Source organism: Molothrus ater, chromosome Z, assembly GCF_012460135.2.
Source record: "Molothrus ater isolate BHLD 08-10-18 breed brown headed cowbird chromosome Z, BPBGC_Mater_1.1, whole genome shotgun sequence".
NCBI classification, from domain to species: Eukaryota; Metazoa; Chordata; class Aves; order Passeriformes; family Icteridae; genus Molothrus; species Molothrus ater.
Window position 1 is genome coordinate 11,579,081 of NC_050511.2, and position 21,120 is coordinate 11,600,200.

The 21,120-nt window shown below is 38.4% G+C and overlaps 1 protein-coding gene across 1 annotated transcript in view; it reads right to left on the bottom strand.

The window, feature by feature from the left end:
* Positions 1-4,775: 4,775 nt before the first annotated feature.
* Positions 4,776-21,120, bottom strand: part of LMBRD2 (LMBR1 domain containing 2) — a 32,287-nt gene continuing 15,942 nt past the window's right edge. The window contains exons 12-18 of the mRNA XM_036402903.1: positions 20,994-21,099; positions 20,176-20,273; positions 18,256-18,359; positions 16,160-16,206; positions 14,290-14,392; positions 12,976-13,105; positions 4,776-10,482 (exon numbers count right to left, since the gene is read on the bottom strand). Of these exons, the coding sequence (XP_036258796.1) occupies positions 10,422-10,482; positions 12,976-13,105; positions 14,290-14,392; positions 16,160-16,206; positions 18,256-18,359; positions 20,176-20,273; positions 20,994-21,099 (649 nt within the window). The 3' untranslated portion in view covers positions 4,776-10,421. The remainder of the gene's footprint in view (positions 10,483-12,975; positions 13,106-14,289; positions 14,393-16,159; positions 16,207-18,255; positions 18,360-20,175; positions 20,274-20,993; positions 21,100-21,120) is intronic.

A 21,120-nucleotide genomic window follows, 5' to 3' on the forward strand; every position in this document is an offset into this window, starting at 1 on the left:
ATCCACCAGAAACTTGACTCTGCGCAGGTTAAGAGTTGCTATGGTGCTCTTCCTGATTTTGTGATAGAAGCCAAGGTGGAAGATAGCAGAGAGAGCTGGAGTTCTTGACGTTAAAGTAACAGAGAAATTAAAAGTATCTTGAGTGTAAGCATCCAAGGAAACAACTTTTGAATCTAATACTGTACTGTTGGAACCTAAGAATAATTTTGCCGACTGTGATATTTTATTGTTCTCTGCAAGTGCTAAAAGATTTCCGAGCTAAAACCAAAATCTCAGATCTCTTCATTGTGACATTGGGCCAGCTATTCTGAGTCCTGTTCCTGAGCATACTTTTCTGTAGGGATACTGCTTTAGTATTTATCAGCATATCTACTCTAAAGTAAATGAAGTGTCATCTTGCCCTGTGGTAGATAAGCTCAAATTGCAACACTGAACATTACAGCTCGGATCCCTTTGAAAGATCAACAAGCTATGGGCTCCAGTGGATAAAATCTATAGCTAATCTAATGACTGGTTTAATATCTGTTCTTTGTTCAAATGTACTAATGAGCTCAGTCAAGCCCATTAACAGTTCCCAGAGAAATAACCACCTCAGACATAGTTTGCTACTGCTGCTGACAAAGGCCTTCATTTCAATGAGAGTAGAATCAAGCTTGTTAATTCTTATAGCTCATTAGTAATTATGGCTCCTGGATATTCCTAGAGCTCATTAGTGTTATTGTTCCCAGTAAATTGTGATTGAATATCTGATTATGTTTCAACAGCCTTTCAACAGGAAACAAGTTCATCCCATTTTCTGGAAGTGTTTTTAAGGTTTTTATTTATTTATAGTTCTAAATAAATTCCAAATCATTCAGAATCAACAAAAGGGGTACACTCACCATAACTCATGCAGTCATCCCCTCTAGCAGAGGGCTTCCACCTCTGTGGGTACCTGGGACAGACTCTGCCCAGCCACTTGCTGCCCTGAGCCTGCAGATTCCAGTCCTGCTGTTCTATACTTGCTTGGCTACTGCTTTACACTTCATCAGTGTTCTTTAACTACAGCCTCTGCGATGTTTATTGCTCAGAGAAAACAAGTTTCTGGTGATCTGTGAAGCCCTTCTAAGCATTAGTTCAGAACGCGTGACTCCCAGTGTCTCTGTCTTCCCAGCCCACCACTGAATTGTCCAAGAGACAAAACAACAAGTATTTTATTTTGGTGCTCTGAATTGCATGAATGCTCACACTCCCATCCAAATCACTTCCTTGATTTCCCTGTGTCAGGAAATCCCTAACTTCAAGCCATGAACTTTGCTTGGGTTTAATACCAGAAATGAAAGGCAAAAGCTACAAGGTGGTGGCACAGTACTAAGCTCAACACAGGCTTTTGTCACGCCTCTGCAGTCAAAACTACATATTCTTAGGCCTTAGGGGCCAGCCACCAGCATGTTGCTATCAGATTTCCTACAGAAAATACATGGTGAGGCTGGGAGCAGCAAAAGGTGATAAACTCACCCCAGGAGTCAGCAGAACTCACACCTCCCTTCCCACCACAGCTCAAACATTCCCTCATGCTTCACTTTGCCTCTCAACACGCTTCCTTTGTCCTGTCTCTCTCTACCCCAGGCTGCCTTAGCCTCATTCCTTTCCACACACAGGCTGTCTCTGAAGGGAGTGGTGCTACACCACACTGGCTGCCACGGGCCTCATGCAATAGACCTGGTAGTTATTCTGTGAAACGTGGGCTTGAAAGCTGTTGCTTGCTCACTGAAATGTGTTGGAAGTCATACACCACTTTCACTTACCTACATGATTCCCACAGATTTTTGTGGTGGTGCACCCCCTGCCATTCCTTCTGAGGCTGCAGGGTGATCTGAGAAATGCTTGTTAGGCCTTTCCTTGGAAACACCACCTGGGCTCAGCTCTTTCTGAGCTTATCAGAAACACTGCCTGTTCCCAGCAACTCCTAACAAGCTTGTTTTTCTTATGAGCAGCCTTGGAAAACATCTCTTTGGCCTGAATGGCATAACATTCCAATTCTCACACTTTCAAAGAAAGTGCCGACCCAAACTGTGGCCAGGATGAAACATTGTTATGATTAAAGCCTTCTCTTTTGCAACCCTGTAAACAGCAGTCCAAGATGGGGCCTATTGAGCTCTCCTGGACTGCAGCAGGCCTGTGACCAGCAATGTCCCTCCGAGGGGGATGCCTCTCAGAGCCAGCAAAACTCCAGGGTTACTATACCTGGATGATCACTGATCCACCATGTGTCCTGGGCTGACACCCTCACTCCTCAAGGCCCAACCCTGTGCCCATCAGGAGATTGCAAAGCATCCAAAGTGAATTTTTTCATCGAGCTCTGAGGGAGATTTTTCCACAGCTACCTTATCTTGCACTGACTATGTCTGCCTGCATACCCTCTGCACATATGCTATGGCAAATCTGGAAGTTAGGTTAAGTTACAATTATAATTTAGGCTAAATGCTGGTAAGTGATTTCTCTGTTAGATTGTTAAAGTGAAGCTATAAATTAAGGTATAAGTTGTTAAACTTCAGGCCGCATTCATTTTCATCCTTGTTTACACTTTGTCTAGACTGTTTGACACTTGTTTATACAGTGTCTTTACACATACACACACACACACACCCCTAGGCAATTTTCAAATAATTTCTCTTTTGATTGCCTGGATTTTTTTTGGTTTTGTTGTTGCTTGCTTTCCCTTGTTGTGCCTCAGTTGTCCTTGGTAAGTAGAGTGAATCTTACCGATGCATTCATTGTGCTTTGTAGTTTAATATTAATTCTGACTTTTGCTCATACCCTTGCTGGTGATTTTTTGGGCGATCTCAAGCACATTTGTTCAGGACTGATTTGAAACCAGCAAAATCTTCCAAAATAAAAAGCATGAGTACAAATGCTTACGAATGGAGCAGTCTCTGGGGGAAAAGATGAACAGAGAATACACATGGAAAATTCTCACCAGTATCAGGTCTTTATGAAGTTTACTTAGAATAGATAACCTTTCCTAAACTCTGGAAGTTATTTTTTTGACTGTGGATGATTTAACTATAAGCATTCACCTAGATTGCAAAGGCTTAGCAGGTTTCTACAGACATGCCTAGGCACTGGCTCAGTTACAGCACAACATCTTGCTGAGCAACTCAAAACACACAGTTTTAACTAGACATTTCTGTAGGAGGAACCTGAGAGCTTTTCTTGTGTTTGTGCGCAGCCCATATTCATAAATCACTCCAATATCTGACCTCTGTTCATGAGCTGACTCTCTCTTTGCAGTCCAGGTCATGCTGCCTGTGAAGGGAAATTATCTTCTCTCTCAGCTGGGCCCTGACCAACTTTGGCTTTTTGACAAAGCTCTCAAAAAATCCCGGAGGCAATGGCACATAATGAACCAGCGCAGAATAAGATGCGAAAGACAGGATGTTTATGGAGAGAAAGGGTAAAGATCTTTATCACAGCATGCAGAGCAGACACCAGGATGAACAAGCACCATGGCACTCTGCAGGTGGAGCTGCAGAGGGAAGGGTAGAGTTAAATCAGAAGTCTGGTAATTTCACAGTCAAGCAGATGGTATTTCAAAAGATGTAAAATCCACTGAAACTCAATGTAGTTTCATTACCAACTGCTAACAACTAAACAACAGAATTTATATTCTTCTCTGAGAAAACAAACATCTGACAACAAATAACTGTAAGTTAGTATTGAATAAGGACAATTCCCGTTAACTGAAATGCACAGTTGGTAGATTGGTAGATTTAAGAGTAGTAACTTATCACTCTAAGTTCTGGAGGAAGAATGTGGCTGGTTAACTATCTGGAAAATGATTCACTTCCCTATTCAAACCACCTCTAAAAAAAAAATATATACACAGATCACTCACTGAATCACAGAATAGTTTGCATTGGAAGAATGTAAAGGTCATCTAGTTCCAACCTCACTGCACTGAATGTGAACACCTTTAGCTAGATCAGCGTGCTCAGAGCACCCTCCAGCCTGATCTTGAAAGTTACAAGGGATGGGACATCCACCACCTCTCAGGGCAACTTGTGCCACTGTCTCACCACTCACATTGTTAAATACTTCGTTATATTTTACTTTAATCCACCCTCTTTCAGTTTAAAACCATTATCCCTTATGGGCTCTATCTTAGTTGTAAACCCCCCCCCAGAAGTATTGAAAGGCTGCAGTGAGATTTCCCTGAAGTCTCCTCCTCTCCAGGCTGAACAAACTCAACACAGCCTTTTGTCACAGAGGAGGTGCTCCAGCTCCCTGACTGTCTTCGTGTCTCTCCTTTGGACTTGTTCCAACAGATTAATGGCTGTCTTATGCTGGGGACCACAGAGCTGGATGCAGCAGTGGTGGGTCTCACCAGAGCAGAGCAGAAGGGCAGAATCACCTCCCCCAACTTACTGAGATAGTAAAATACTTAAATTAAAAAAAAAATTCTCTTCTTCCTTTACCTTTTTTTTTTCTGTAGGGAAGATAAAAGCAATAAACATGTAAGCATGAGAAAGATGAGATGGAGTCAATTCCTTTGCTGTGTCCATCTCCTCACAGCTGCAGTGGATCAGTCTCTTGCCTTCATTGTCACTAGGGGCCTGGATGAACTAGAATTGTCCTAGTATGAGTTCTCACAAAAGAAGAGGAGAGTACGGACCTCCTTATGCCCCACAGAAATACTCAGTGTCAAGCTGATCCCAGAAGCACACAGGGTTCTCAGAGTTTTCCCTGACAACACCACGTATGCAATATTAATATCTAAAATACACCAGGGAAAATGTATTGCAGAAATTATTTATTTCATGCCAATTTAAGTATTTGATTAGATATATTGTAACACACATTTCAAAAATATAATCCAGTAACAACAGTAATTCAGAACACTACAGAGAAAAATGTTTAACTCTGTGAATTTCAAAACAAGGTATTTATGCATACATATAAGGCAAAAGAAGATAGTCTATCCATAAGCAGCACTCCTACAGCCTGTCTTGATATACACTGGAGAATGGAGGTCTGTTACTAAACCTATACTTACAAATGAAACCTATACTTACAAATGAATTCCCTTATCTTCCAGATGCCTCTACAGAAACACAATGTATTTCTATTGAAAATAATTAATTTCTACAGTGACAGCTAAAGTATCACTCTGAAACTACTAGTTCACAGGAATATGTCAAATATAACAACATTATCATGAGGAAATAACTGAAGCTGCATACTAAAACACACACATGCACACAAAAGCATGCTGAGGACTTCATTCCAATGCATTCTAAGAGAAACAAAGAATAAACCTGATTGGACTTATGATATGACCCAAACAGAGGGTATCAAATATAATGCAATAAAATGAACAACAGCAATTAATGTATTTAATAGGGATCTAGTTCAACGTGCCTTTTTGATTTTGGCTAGGGATGCTGAATTTCTGTTAACATAATCAAATGGTGTAGGAGTGTCTCAGCTTCAGATTAGACTATTTAATTAGAGGCACAGCTAGTATTAGGTGACTGCCTTGAAGCAGTACATATTCCTGCAGAGCCCATTAGGGAAAAGGAATGTAAAAGTTTCAGAAAGTTTACAAGATTCACAACTAAGCTGCTCTGAAAAAAGTAACAATTTTTTGAATTTCAAAGAAAAATTAAAAAGCTAGGACACGATATATCCCCTTAGTAGTGTTATTGTTAATAATTAAGATGCACCTATATGTCTGTAATGAACCAGTCAGACTTTTTTAAGAAGCTTCATAAAAAGTTTTCCTTCATAAAGTGTTCTCTATTTGGTATTATGAATGCCCCTCAGATTTCAAGTAATTAAAGCAATAATGAAAACTGAAACTAAATGTAGTATTTTTCACATAATATTTACAGTATTCCAAGACAAATTTAATAAAATACAAATTACCATAATTATAGAAAATCATAGTAATAATTTTTAATACTTCCTATGTAAAAATCATTGTTCATGTTATATTTTACAATAGCACGAAAAAATATTGAAAAGACAGCAGCTTTCTACCATTCCTGTTAACACTGTTAATGACTACTTTACAAGTGCTCGACTGCAAAATAAAGTCAGATTACATACCATGACTTTTCCAGTAGTGTAATTTATAGAAGCATAAAGTTTCTTTTTTTCTTAACACTTTACTGTAGTTAAATAAGAAGCTATGTCGTCCTTTGCCCAAAGGAAACTATCACTATGAGCACAGATTAGAAGTTACATTATCTTTTACCTTCCCTCATAAAAACACTGCCTCACTTCACAACTGAGAGATGCACCCCTCCTTAGCTCAGTAGGGCACATATCAAAATATGTATTAAGAAAAAGAGAACTACAAATCTAGTAGGAGTAATACGTTTGACTACAGCTTTTTGCCTATCCATACTTTTTAAGAACTCCAACACTGATTAGGTACTGTTTTCACACTGCTTTTTGAAGCTCATTGTGACTTGCACACATTATTTTCACTCATTTAAATCTTTGACAGGAAGACATTCAAACATCTGTACTTAATTTGGGTGGGATTTTTGGTGTTTTGGGGCTTTTTTTTGGTGTTCACTGATAGGGAGAAAACTGCAGAAATGATGGCAAGAAGTATACACTAACTGCTCAGTAATTCAGGAAGTGAAACAATAAAGATATATATAATTTACATTCTTTAGCAGCAAATAAATATGACTCTATAAATACACTGACAGAAAAATACTTTAACACTCAGTTTCCAACAGCACAGTTTGCAAGGGAATTGTATTTAAAATCACCTAATCTGGAGCATCAGAAGTGATGCAGGAACACTGTTAGTCTAGAATACAGTCACTGCTTAAACACATCAAAGCTAGTTTTAACTTCATTTAGCTGTAGGGCTACTAGGACTGGAGCTGAAAGAAGCAGGAAAGAACCCATCAAGAGTTGCCACAATCTGTCTGAGAAGCACCACGGAATCCCAGAACAGTTTGGGTTGGAAGGGATCTGTAAAGGCCACCTAGTCCAGCCCTCCTGGTTAGCCAGCACATCTTCAACTAGAACTGGGTGCTCAGAGCCATGTCCAGCCTGGGCTTGAACGTTTCCAGGGACAGGGCATCCACAGCTCTCTGGAGTGGGGTAAATCCTTAGGGACACAGCCCCCAGCCAAGTTCTGCACTATTTGTACTAGCAGTAACCAAACTTGTTTGAAACTAGCTCAAGTGAACAACAAATATCATTCTTCTATAGTTGTACACCATATTTCTTTATAGAAAGTATTCCAGATTCAGTCATATGAACCCATAGTGAGTTTTCAAAACATACTTTAATTAGCCAATAAATTGCATGTAATTAGAGCCTGGATAACTCCTGGTCAGCAATACACACTATGGAGGAAACCTGACTTCACTTATCAACTCCCTGTTTAACCAAACAGCATCCAGGGAGGATGTGACACCAGGCATTGCCAAGCATGATACAGAGAATTCTTTAGAGCTTTTCAGAGCTCAAAAAGCAGCCACTGGTTCTCCCTTACTGCACTGCAACATCAATAATGTTCAGCTCAGAATGTCTATGTTAGAATCTGAAATCCCACTGCCATTAATTTATCCAGTCAACTCTTCAAATTACTGTATTCCAATGAAATCTGCACTAGGGACTAGTTACCTGTTTTATATAAAATCCTGACCACGTTTCCTCTGAAAATTCTGTTTGCAGCCATTTCACTGAGAGGGGAAAAAAACAGGCCTCAAGAAGGCTCAATCCCATTGTCTGGTCACCAGGGAGTAGGTAAAGTTATTTCACAGATTTTCAGAAAACAGAAGCTCCTTCTAATAGCTTTTCTACTGGCTCTGAATTAGATCCCTTTGAAGTGACATCTCAAGAGTTATATAAAGAGTTTGAATTTTATTTCTGCCAAAGGTTTTTCTAAATAAACTGCTGATACAAATTTTTAAAACAGAAATATAGAGTCTAAGAACAGTCATATGGATAGGTGCCCAAGAACATATACAACGCCTTTCATATAAGGATGAATTCAAGATAGTACTACTAAGTAGTTCAAAAATAAATTAAATAGGTGCTACCATAGAATTCCTAAAGAAATATCTGAATAGAGACTCATCTTCTCAACTTCCAGTCCCTGATAAGATTCAAGCCTAAGACTTGGAACAAGCTTTTACAAACACAAAGTACTCAAACTAAAAAGTGACTTCATATGAGTAGTCTGGAAATTGCATGAGCTTGAATGCCTGTGGGCATGGCTGACATTCACTGTATTCACCTAAGAACAAAACTGACAATTATTGTATGTCTGCTAATTTATTAATATAATTATTTCTATACAAATAAAGATTTTTTTTCTCCTTCATAGTAACAACTCAGTGTTTCAAAACAGGCAGATCAATGTATTACAAATACCACTACTGTTACAACACATGTACTAAAATCACAGGAGGTAGAGTTAGATCCCCATTAACAATTACTTGAGAAAACACAGACTATTGTTAAAAATTACTAGAATATGTCATTCATGAAAACTTACTTTTCAGAATAATTCATTCCTAGCTGCTTTAAGGGATGTGTTTTTTAAGCATGATAAAGAATGTATGATAAAAACATGTTCTCTTTTAGTTTTCAACATAATTTTGCAAAAAGCACATAAGAAAGCTCCCAAGTGGTAAAGATTTCAGACAAAAACCAAAATGGTTTAAATTATTCAAATTATCAAAGTTATCATGAATTTGACCACACCTTTTACCTTATATTTGAAAATTCATACAACTAACTATGGTTTAAAAATAGGCCTATACGAATGAAATTAATGTGAAGCTTTTTTACAGTGTTAATAATTGGCATTTTTGAATGGCAAAGTATTATTCTTTTTGCAACAACCTACTGCAAAATACAGGCACCTTAAAAACTGATATATAATGCAACCAGGGTAGTTAGGATATAAAAAGTGTTTACCATTACCTAGTCATGCTATGTATTTCCCTTCTTTTAAAGAAATAGTCTAGGGTTTGAAGCCGTGCCTGAGGTGCGTGCAAATTATCATGTTTCAGTATTTAACTCCATCTTCATAGTATGTTTCTTTTACAGTTACAAAAACACTAGTGCCATGATTTTGAATCATCTGTAAAGATCTTAAGCAGACATTGTTTCTTCAATAATGTATTCTTGCTATTGCACATATGCTCATATGACAGGGACACTCAGGTCCATATTCAATTTCAACTATTTACACATGCTAAAATCATGTATCTGCTTATGATGTTGGAAAAGAAAAAATATAGCCTTTTTTGACCAACACACATCACTCCAAAATTTATACCAAAAAAATTCATGGAATCACAGAGTACCAGGATGGAAGGAACCTCAAGAGCTATCTGTGGACACCAAGCTGTGCGGTGCAGTTGATAGTGGAGAGAAGGGAAGCCATCCAGAAGGACCTGGACAGGCTTGAGAGATGCGTCTGTACAAAGCAAGAGCAAAGTCCTATACCTGGGTCATTGCAATCCCAGGCACAGCTTACAGGTGGGGCAGAGACCGGCTGGGGTGAGCCCAGAGGGGGCCACCAGGTTGGTGAGAGGACTGGAGCACCTCCTTCAGTGAAGATCAGCTGAAAAAGTTGGGGCTTTTTGGCCTGGTGAAGAGAAGGTTGTGTGGAGACCTCACAGGAAAAACCCTCCAGTGTCTGAAGGTGCCTAAAGTGGAAGCACTGGAGAGGGACTCTGTATCAGGAAGTGTAGTGAAAGAACAAGGGGAAATGGCTGAAAATTTGAAGAAGACAGATTTAGATGAGATATGAAAAGAAATTCTTTACTGTATGGGTGGTGAGGCACTGGCACAGGCTGCCACACAGAACTTGTGGATGTCCCATTCCTGGGTGTCTTCAAGGCCAGGCTGGATGGAGGGCTGAGCAACACTAGAAGGTGTCCCTGCCCATGGCAGAGGGGCTTGAAATTAGACAATCTTTAAGGTTCCTTCCAACCCAAACCATTCTGTGACTATGATTTTACAGTCCAACCTTTCTCAGCAAAAGCATAGTTGATATAACTGCACTTTGGATACATCAATATGCTCTCACAGCATTGGTTAAAATACAAAATAAAAAATTCCAGAAAATCTCTTCCCCAAACTTAGACTGTTACAGTTCAAGTTGAGCCCTAGGTATATTCATGAGTTTATAATCTATTAACTTTAAATAGTTTTCTCCTTTTGGTCATGACACAAAAGCCCACACTGATGCACAACAGTATCTACAACAGCAGAAGCATATTCCTATCACTAGTGGTGAAGTTATCATACACGTGCATTCCCAAAAGAGTTGTTCCTTCATGTTTTTTTTTTCAAGAGTCTTTGATGGTTCAGTGACATATTGCAAATACAGTATTTTCCAAGCAATGAGTAGGAGCTAGATTTCCACTGAATTTTCTTTAGCTTTGATGAGCTTAGACATCATCAAATATTTTGCTTCGAGACATTGACAGGTATCTTCCACCAGGCTGGTACCTGCAGAATCAATTTTAGAAGTGAAAAAGTGTCACAGGAAATAGAAAAATAAAGACCCATTAAATCATCTAACTCTCACTGAAATCTTTCTCCTTGACTCCAGTGGATGATCAATTTGATGTTCTACTGAATTAGTTTTCATGAGAATTTTAAAGACAGTCATTAAATTAAACCTCATGTGACCAAGAGAAACAGTTATATGAATACTGGGAGTCTTAAAGAACTGTTTCCTAAAACAAAGGAAAGAAGTTGCATGTTTTGGCTGAACAGGGCCTTTTTTAAAAATCCCAACCACACCAACAACTTAACAAACCAACAGAAACCCGGAACACAATAAACCCAAACAAACAAGGGTACACAAAGTAGCTGCGGGTGCTTAACAGTACATCTCATGGGGTATTCTTAGAAGAAATACAATATCAAAGATAATGCCTGCATCAAACAAATGCCTGCATGCTTAATGGTAAAAAAGAACCTTCACAAATTGTTGATCAAATATATTTTAGAAACACTTTAAAAGCACAAAGTCCAAAACAGGGACAAAGAAGCTACTTGCTGTAGTATTTAGTAAAATCTGAATGAACACAAAGCCAGAACCTGGTATCCTAACTGCCCTTACAGTCCAAAAGTGTTCTATTTACTGCAGGAGCTCTAGTTTTGAAAACTAATGTTACATAAGCTACTTCTAAATTAACTGAAATTCCATATGCAATTACTCTTGACTTGTTACATCCATGAAATGAAATGAAGGTTACTAAGCAAAGCCTAACTAAGCTTTGAAGCTCCTGATTTTCTTTTTAGAGAAGAAGTTTAGAATGTTCCACTTTGAAAAGCATATATAGATTCCTGGAGACTTCTGACACTGTGCTTGAAAAGTATTTGCTCCAGAATAATTACATATACATACTCCTGGCTTATAGTAGACAATCCCTTTGACACTGCATGGAAGCCATCTGCTGACAGAAATTCTAGGGTAGCTCCTCTTTAAACTCTTGTGTTTAGAAACCCCCAAGTGCTCAAATGTGGTGACATGAGACTAAACCAGTTGTCTGAATCAACCTGTGAAACCTGGCAGTGCCATTTCACAGCATTCTTTACATGTTTCTGAGCTGGAATTTGTTATTGACATTATAGATAGAAGTCCACTAAAACAATGACCATCTGTGACTCTTTGTGATGGGGTAAAATAGTTTTAGCTGAAAAACAACAAATTATAAGTTTTTATGTGAATTTTGTATTATTTGTCATTTCTACACTATATCCACCCCCCCTCCTCCCCCCCAAAGAAAGCACCCATACAATGTATTGCTTGTTTCTTAAATAAAGCACAGCTTAGCAGTTACATAAGGTACTCTGAGGAAATTTGGTGTTGCAGTCACAACCACAGAACCACAAAATTCTCTACTACAGGCAGAGCTACACAGTGCAGTCTGGTATTCTCTGTTCAGGAACATCAGATTTTAATTTACTTTAGTAGCTCCAAGATCTGATACCCAGCTGCATTCCTGCAGCGGATCCTGTAACATTCAGTTTTATTTCCTGCAGCCTTTTCATAATGGATTTTTTACTGGGAAATCAAGTGAGCTTTCTCCAGCTGAGCTTTGTAGGAAATCAGGGAAAACGTTACACTGTACCTCTGTCTGTTGAGGCATACACCTAGACCTGGTAGCTCAGTGTGCAGTTGCAGGTTGTGCCCTGGATGTCAGGAAATGGGAGCCCTGGGCAAGGTGCCAAGAACAACTAACGAAGGGCACAGGGACCTTTGACCCAGCCAGTGGACTGGACACTCTGAGACTGTGCAGGAGCCAAGGGTTCAGCTGGAAGAGCCTGGAATACGGTGCACATGGGCTGTGAGGGTGTAAAAGCTCAGGGATTCTTTTGTTTGGGGTTCCTCCCTAGAGGCACCAATTCAAGCTGTTATGCTGTCACTGCACCATGATTAAAGGAACTAAGTATCTGGGACTCTGCTATGGGAAGCCTGTGGTCGAGCTGGAAAGGGAAAATTTTCTGACTGTGAGAGTGGGGTGAGTAGGGAGGGAAAGGGGGACTTGGTCTGCCTGGTCCTTGGGTCACTGGAGCTGCCTGTGGTGAAGGGGCTTCAGTCCCAGCAGTGAAAGTCTGGGGTGGCACAATTGTGATCCCCACACTGCACCATGAATGGCCACAGATGGTCACACCAGGAATGTTTCCTTAACATGCACGTCATTCACTAGTTTTACATGCAGTGGTTTTCAAGTTATTCCATACATAATGTTATATCCAGCTCAAATCTTATTCTGACATTTGTAAAAACGTGGAACAACTTCAGGTTTTAATAGGTTTTAAAATTATTTCCTAATTATAGGGGAAAAGGAAGAAAGGAAAAAACTTAGATGAAATTATAAACTTTGTTTACAAAACTGTTATTATGAAACATTTAATACAGCTGTCATAGGTCAGAAAACAGAAGACAGTAGAAACTTTTAACTGGAAATTACAGAGAACATTCCTCACCTTCCTGAGTCCAGTTCAAGCGGGTCGTCATTAACAGAGTCTGCATTAAAATCCAAAGGTTCTGCATCCTGGAGGAGTTCTATTCTATCTCTTTCAGTCCTACCATTTGAACGAGTATACTTTGATAGTGCTGAATAAGTAAAAGGAGTGAAAGACACTTATTTGCCTTGTAAAGAGCCTGGAGGGTATGGAGACATTAAATTTAAAAAACCACTAAGAATAACAAAGTAATCTCATCCAAAGCAAAAGTGTGATGATTTAGAGTAGATTTAGTATTAAACCAAACTTGCTCAAACTTGTAGTATTTCGATTTTGTATCTCCACAGAAATGCAACTACAACTTTTGCCCCTCTAATAGGTTGAGATCTACCTTGCAAAGAATCATGGAAAATAAGAAACTAGTGGCAAGCATTACTTTTAAATGATCCATTCATCCTCCCAGCTTCATGCTTTAACTAAGCTGTTCAGACCAGTTTTTTGTTTGCTCTTGTTTATTTTTAAAAAAAATCAATCTCATGTGTTGTTTTGCAGTTCATTCTCTGACCTTCACTAGGTCAGTACCTATGTCTTGTTTTAGAGCTGGAATGCTACATAGTCACATGATGAACATTAGAATGCAATTTCAGTTAGTCTGCCACTAAAAATCTGGGTTTGCAACTTTGTACAGGGAAGAGGGAAATCTACCAGTGTTTTCTTAAAAGCATATTCAAAGCTTCCCTCCTCCTCCCTTTTTTCCTCCTTTTTCTTAAGTTTCATTTGACTTGTTAGCTTACAAGAGCACAAAAAATACAGAAAAAAACATTCACATTCTGACAAACTTTTTTGGAAGTTTAAAGCATCCACAAAAAAAGTATTTTGCTAATACACATTATTAAATGAAGGTATATACACTTATGTGATGCTACATTTGTTGGTCATCTGATTGCTCCATTATTCCAGTCTGACACAGCTCACTTGCAAGCAGAAGACGTGAATTTTAAGATTTACAACACCCAACTTCAAGATGCATCATGAAGTTTCTTTGTTGACAACTGCTAGCCTAATGGCAATCATTATATATCCCATAAGACCAAGTAATTGGTCTGAAGAATAGTAAGAATCTCCAATCCCAACTAGCTGGAGATGGAAAGAAATACAGTACTCTTTTGAATGCCTTAAATGGCAAGGCGACACTGAGCCACAGAGGTGAACATTATCAGCACAGCATCTAAGACAAAAAGAAGAATATTTCAAACTACTTTCACAGCCAGTGTTGTGAAGAAAATGTACTGAAACAAAACAAAACAAACTTCCCCTCCAACCCACAAAGCTTACGTCTATTGGCATTGGTCTCTGAGAAGCTGGATTCTTTCTGGTCTGTGTGGACAGCTCTGCTTCTGGTAGAATCCTCTCTATTTCCATACCGCTCCTTCCATTCCTGGAAAAAAGACCACCAAGAAAAATGTAAGTTGGGAGGAAAAAGCAACACAGCAACTAAATTTCAGTATCTAAATACAGGAAAAATTTTTGTTTCATTTTAAACACAAAATGTGTTCCTTCACTAAACCAGTTATCATAATTGTTCTTAAGAAAAAGACTTTTATAAAAGAAATTGCATCTCAAATCTGCTCTCAAAGTTCAGCTAACTGCTCTAAGTTATGGTGGGAACTGCTGCTTTTATTGATCACTACTTCCATCTAGTGGCAAAATGGAAAAATAAGGAGATGTACATAGCACAGAAAAATTCATGGCTTAGTGTCAGGTACATTTCACTGTATATTAAATGTATCATAGATTTGCTGTTTTGCTTCCAACAAGTTCAAGTTTTAAAACTACAAGATGGAGGGAAAGGATCTGTCCTAGGGTGACATTATGATGCTTGTATCCCCAGTCATCTGTTCTGTTTATGCTGGATATTATATTCTGTGCCTTCAAGACTGGTTCTGAGAGTGAAGGTGGGAAGTGAAAAAGAAGCACGGAATTTGTTATCAGGGACTGCACTCACTCCTCCACATTGGACGGATCAGAACAGAGCTTTTTGCTTTTTAGTTAGTTTAGCTAGCTGAGGCAGAGAAGATTTCCCTGGACTGGTTTTCTTTTCTTCTTCTTGGAACTGTTTGAGCCTGCTCTGGACTGGGAGCTGGGGAGCACCGAGAGCTTGCACTCTGTGGCCTAGCGGGGCCTACTCTGGGCAGCAGCCTTTCCCAGTGCCAGAGGGACTGATAGCAGAGTGACCACCCACAGGAGAGACTTTCTGAATTTGTCATCTCTTCAAAGAGTTTTGACATCTGGTATTGTTTATTTTGTGTGCTGGGGAGTGCTTTGCCTGTTAAATAAACAGGTTCTTTCCACTTCTCTCTAAGGAAATTTTTCCTGATCCAGCTGGGGGAGGGGCCGTGTGGGTTTGCTTGCAGGGGGGGCCCTGTTGGAGGTTTTCTCCCAAATTTGCCCTAAACCAGGACAGGATCAAAAGAAAGGTCTATGCAGCACTGGCTGTCATCGGGGATTAAACTATACCTGATATTGGAAAACCAAGAGATTTTAGTCCCAGTATTGTCTTGCATGCACCCTTTCTCTCTTTTTTTTCTAATCTACCTTTTATTGTGACTTTCTATACTAGATTTTGTTACAAACTAGTGAAAAACGAAAGCTTCACAAATCTTTCAATACAATATGCACAGAAAACATGATTTGAATCAAACATTCTGTTTGTTATACAGCGGAAACTATTAATTCTGTCTTAAATGTAATACCCTCCTCTGGGAAAAAAACAAAATAGAACCTATGCCTATGACTTTCCAATGAGCACACAAAACAATAAATTTGGGAGGAGCCCACATTTCAGTATGAGAACTCTGCAACTGCAGTTATTTCAAGGAGAGCAATATCAGTATAAGAGACTGGTAATATGCCATTTTAGATTATTCTGTATCCCTAGTAATCAGGACCCTTTTTAATGCTTGTTGTACCTATTGGCATACACCATAGCACATTGAGTAACAATGGTGTCCAAGTAGTGTTATTAAAATTGTCCTCTAACCTTCTATAAATAACCCAGTCAAGACTATTCAGCAAGATTAAACTGATTCCATCAATTATTTGGGACTCTTTTATTGTGAAATAGGTAATTCTGAATTAAATATCCATGATAAATCCCATCAGATATTGCAGTGTAATGTTATAATTAGCCAAACAAATCTCATACCCTTCTTCTGTTTTCACCTTCTTCCTGTCTCTGTCGTTTTCTTTTCTCTAAAAATAAAAAAAAAAACTTTGTCTGAGCTCCATATATGGAAAATTATTAGCATTTTTTAAAAATAAACAATGAAAATCTCTAGTTAACTAATGAAGATTCTTACTGAAATACATGCCTTTTACAATTAAACAAAAACAAAACAAAAAGCAGCTTGTCTATCATTATGGGACTTCCCATCAGAATTATTTTGTCATGATGATATCTTGGATCACAGCATAACATTTGGATATCAGCTAGCAAAGAAAAAAAAAAGTGAAACAAACCCTTAGAAATAACTGGGAAAGTAAGATATTAAGAAAAAGAAATGAAGAAAAGACTTCAGCGTTTTGAATCAAGATATATAACATTACAGTATCAATGTCATCATTACCTTTTATTTAAGGGAATGAAACTTTGGTCTTTTACCAAAAAAACCCATACTACTTCTCTAAGTAAACACAGGTTTTTCCTCAGCTGTTGGAATAAAGGTATTTCATAATATAACACTGTCTCCAAAAATTTTAATTTCTAAACATTTACTCAAAAATTACAATGGCTTTTTGCAACTTTTTATTTTATTGAAATACTTTCAATAAAAATTAATGCAAAATAAAAAGCTTTCCATACCAGCAGGTAATTCCAGTTCTACACAAAAACATGCCTTCTCTAATTAAACACAGCTAGTTGACATAAGAAAAAAGACTGAAGAAATTACTGAATTTGTGCAGCTCAATCAATACACAAAAAAAAGATTAGTTTGTTGATGATGAAGACAGTGTAAATGTTAACCATCCTTTATGACAGATTAGAAGCACCTGCTAAGGTATTATTTGCTCAGTAACACACTGTAAAATATTTAGAAATATCTAAAATTCAGATACTGGATGAGTAAAACTGGTACTTCATTTAAGATGTCAATGAAGTCCATCAGCGGACTTTACATAGTGACCAGAGTGCTCTAAGTTTATTGTAGTTTGTGCTGTGGCCTTCCTCAGTACAGCTTTCAATATACTGACTGACAGTATGCTTTTTTTTTTCTGCAACATTTCAGACAAATGTAAACCAAAAACTACTATATGATGATGAAAAGACTGAGGTACTTACTGCATTCTTTACCTCAGTCTTTAAGACTGAGACCAGTTGTTGTCTGAGTACCAGGTTCCCTGAGCTGGAAGGCACAGATGGGGAACAGAATAAAGTCCCCAGAATCCAAGGGGATATGATCTGTGACCTGCTACACTGCATGGACAGACACAGATCTGTTGGGTCAGATGGGATCAACCCAAAAGGACAGAGGGAGCTGGTGAAAATGCTCACCAAACCACTTTCCTTTCAATTTTCAATTGGGTCACAACAACCCACACAATGCTAAAGGCTTGGGGCAGAGCACTTGGAAAGCAGCCGCTTGGAAAAGGATTTGGGAGTGCTGGCTGAGAGTGGCTGAACATGAGCCAGGGTGTGCCCAGCTGGCCAAGAAAGCCAAAGGCACCTGGCCTGGACCAGCAGTGGTTGTCAGCAGGACCAGGGCAGTGATTGTCCCTCTGTGCTGGGTACTGGAGATGCCACATTTCAAATTCTGCGTCCAGTTCTGAGTCCAGAGAAGGGCAACGGAGCTGGGGAAGGGTCTGAAGCATGAGTGTGATGAGGAGCAGCTGAGGGAGGTGGGGGTGTTTAGCCTGGAAAAGAGCAGGCTCAGGGGAGTCCTTATCACTTAACAACTCCCTGACAAGAGGGTGTAGTGAGGTAGGGGTTGGTCTCCTAAGTAATAAACAACAAGACAAGAGGGAATGGCCTGAAGTTGTACTACGGAAGTCTGGATATTAGGAAAAAATTCTTCACTGAAAGGGTTGTCAGACATTGGAATAGGCTGCTCAGGGAAGTCTGGAGTCAACATCCCTGACGGCACTTAAAAGATGTTCAGGTGTTGCATTTGCAGACATGGTTCAGTGGGGAACTTGTCAGTGCTGGAATAAGGCTTCGATTCTATCTTAGAGGTGTTTTCGAGCCTTGATAATTCTATAGTAGTATGATTTCACAGGGAGACTGTGACAGAAGACCTAATTTACCTCTTCTGATTAGCTCTTTTCCTTCATCAATCAAATCAGAGGTCATTTCGCTATCACCCATGAACTGCTGGAACCCCAAAAGATTCAAACAACGAGTTCCTAAACTGGTAAAAGAAGAAGCAATTTCCTTTGTTAATTTACAGTTAGTAATTTAGATACATTACAGAACAAAATGTAAAACAAACTATTCAGAACTATATGAACAATCCAAGTAAAAAGGAAAAACAAAGAAAAAAAAGATGGACTATTACACCAGCTGAGAAAACAGAAAATTTCGAACTCAGAACAATAAGTGGTGACCCAGAACAGTAGGGTGACCTAGGTGACCGAGAACAGTAACACATTCCTAAATACAACTGGAAGTGATAAAATAACCCTACTCAAACAGAGATTAAAATGCATATAATCTGAGAGTAGTGCAAATGACACTTGCTTTAAATGTGTCTGACATGAGACGTTTGCTTTAAATGTTCTCAGATATAACAGAATTTGTACCTATATCATTAACTCTTCTTTGCCAAAAGACAATTACTATAAAAATTATCCTTATTCTGATTTCTCTGTTTTTGAAACAGTAACAACATAGGAAATCCACTTTCACCTCAGGGTTTCACTCAGGAGAATGTGAACTGCATACTTTTAAGCTGTAGGGATGCTGGCTGCCCATTTGGATAGCCATTGGCAGCAGTCAGGTAGCAAGCTTGCTCCACCTTTTTTAAGCCAGTCCTGGAACTACATAGCATGAAATCACTTTGATCTTTTCAACTTCACACCAGAAAACAAAACTGCTGTTTTTGTACTGTTTTCCTTCCTCCAAACTGGAGTATTGGTAAATTTTTTCTTGATACTACCTTAAATTTAAGACTGCTGGATTAAGCAAAGGAGAATCATCTTTCCTGAACAGATTTTAATTCAACCTTAGTTTTTGCATGTATCTTTATTAGCAGAGGTCATTAAAGCAACCCTCTCTCCTTTAATTTTTATTCTTCCTTTTCACTTTGGCATTCAAGCCCCAGGATGATCATCATGGACAAGAGATCCAAGATATCAAATTTCTCTTTTCTTGTAATTTGCTTTCCTGTTTGTTGTTCATTTTGTTTGTTTTTTTTTTAGCTTTACCACCACTTTTGTCACTTAACTTTTAAGGTAAAAGGGAAAACTCACAACTAGATACCCGTTACTTACTCTCTATAGATACACATACAATATTAATGGGTATCCAAGGCATTTCACTACATTGTACTTGACTAAAAAACACAGAGATTGCTTCTGACTGAATGGAAATGCAGAATTGAAGATACTAACATAAATTTGTATTTCAGCAAGATCAGACTAAAAGTACAGTGATCAAAAGCAGACATTTTGAAATATAAAGCAAGAATGTAATGATGTTTTCTGCAGTTATCCTTCCAGCGTCCAACAAACTGTGCTTTAGGGAAACAAGATCAAATTACTTAATCCAGCATGTGTTACCAGAAGTTTCATAACACATCAGAAACTTGATATGAGTCTTTAGAAAGTTCAATACCTAAAAATGCTGCTAGGCGTCCTTAATTTATTAGAAAACTTTGCTGAAAACAGCTTTCTCATGATAATTTTAATCTCAAAAGCACAATCTAAATGTCCCCAGGCTCCAAAGTTTGAACAGATCGCCCCTTAAGATCTAGGAATGAAGTTTAAATTAACTCAGTTATGAGTTAATACAATCTGCATTTTTAAAATGTATACATTTCCCCTACATAAATAGCAATCTACAGACTTAGGTTTTGCATTTTTATTAGAATGACACAACTCAACTGCTGGAAAAGGAGTACTGAATCTCTTCCTGAATTAGATGAAACTAGTTTTATTAATGTAAAGAAGCACATTAATAAAGAAGTTTTATTACTGTAAAGAGGATTTATTTTGCAAATCACTAACCTGAAGTACGTAGCAATACAGAGAATGACAACAAGCATTGGGTAGTAGATATAGAATCCATCTGCAATGAAGGACAGCACTCTCATGGATCCCATTATCTAGGAAAAAAACATTCCCAGGAACAAGCTCTAATTAGCTATATTCTACACAAACCCATGAAGATCGTGCCTTCTCATAAATACACAATCCTTTACAGTAATTGAAATATAGGCAATATTATCACAGGTCTGCTTGAGAATAAGCAGATGTAAAGGTCACCTCCAGCACTTTGAGATTTCTAAAATGCTAGATTTTGTAGTCTCACCCACTCTAGAACAAGGGCAAATCTGGTGGATTGTTTTCATCTGCTGTGAAAAAGTCTCTAGACAACACAAAGAATCTAGTTACTAACAACAAAGACATGAGATATAACTTGCCACAGAAACCAGGTCTTCAATAAAACCAAACTCACTAGTTTTCAGTAGGAAGTTAGGATTGCTCCTGATCTATAGGGATGGCCTACATGCTAAAGCCACTGAAAGCTAAAACTAACAGAAATTAGTATTAGGAAATGAAATTGGTATTAGGAGATCAAGAACACCCTTAACTCTAAAGTACAATACTTTACTTTCTTAGGATAAAGGGGGGGGGGGAAAAAAAGCTATTGATGACTTCTGGAAATCATTACCAAACTCCTCGCCTATAACCAAGTATTTTTTACCATGTTGGAAAGATTGAAAAGCTTTGAATATCTATATTTTACAATAAGATATATTTAAAAATACTGTGTCTATTCTCCAAACCATATCAAAAGCTCAAACCCATATTTTCTTACTTACAGACGTATAAGCAGTTGGCTGAGTGTTTTTGTGAGAGATTGTTGCATCCATATGGGTCAAGCCCAGAAAGTTCAAGCACAATGGTGGAGTAAGACGGCAAAATAACCTGCACAAATGCAAGAGGCAA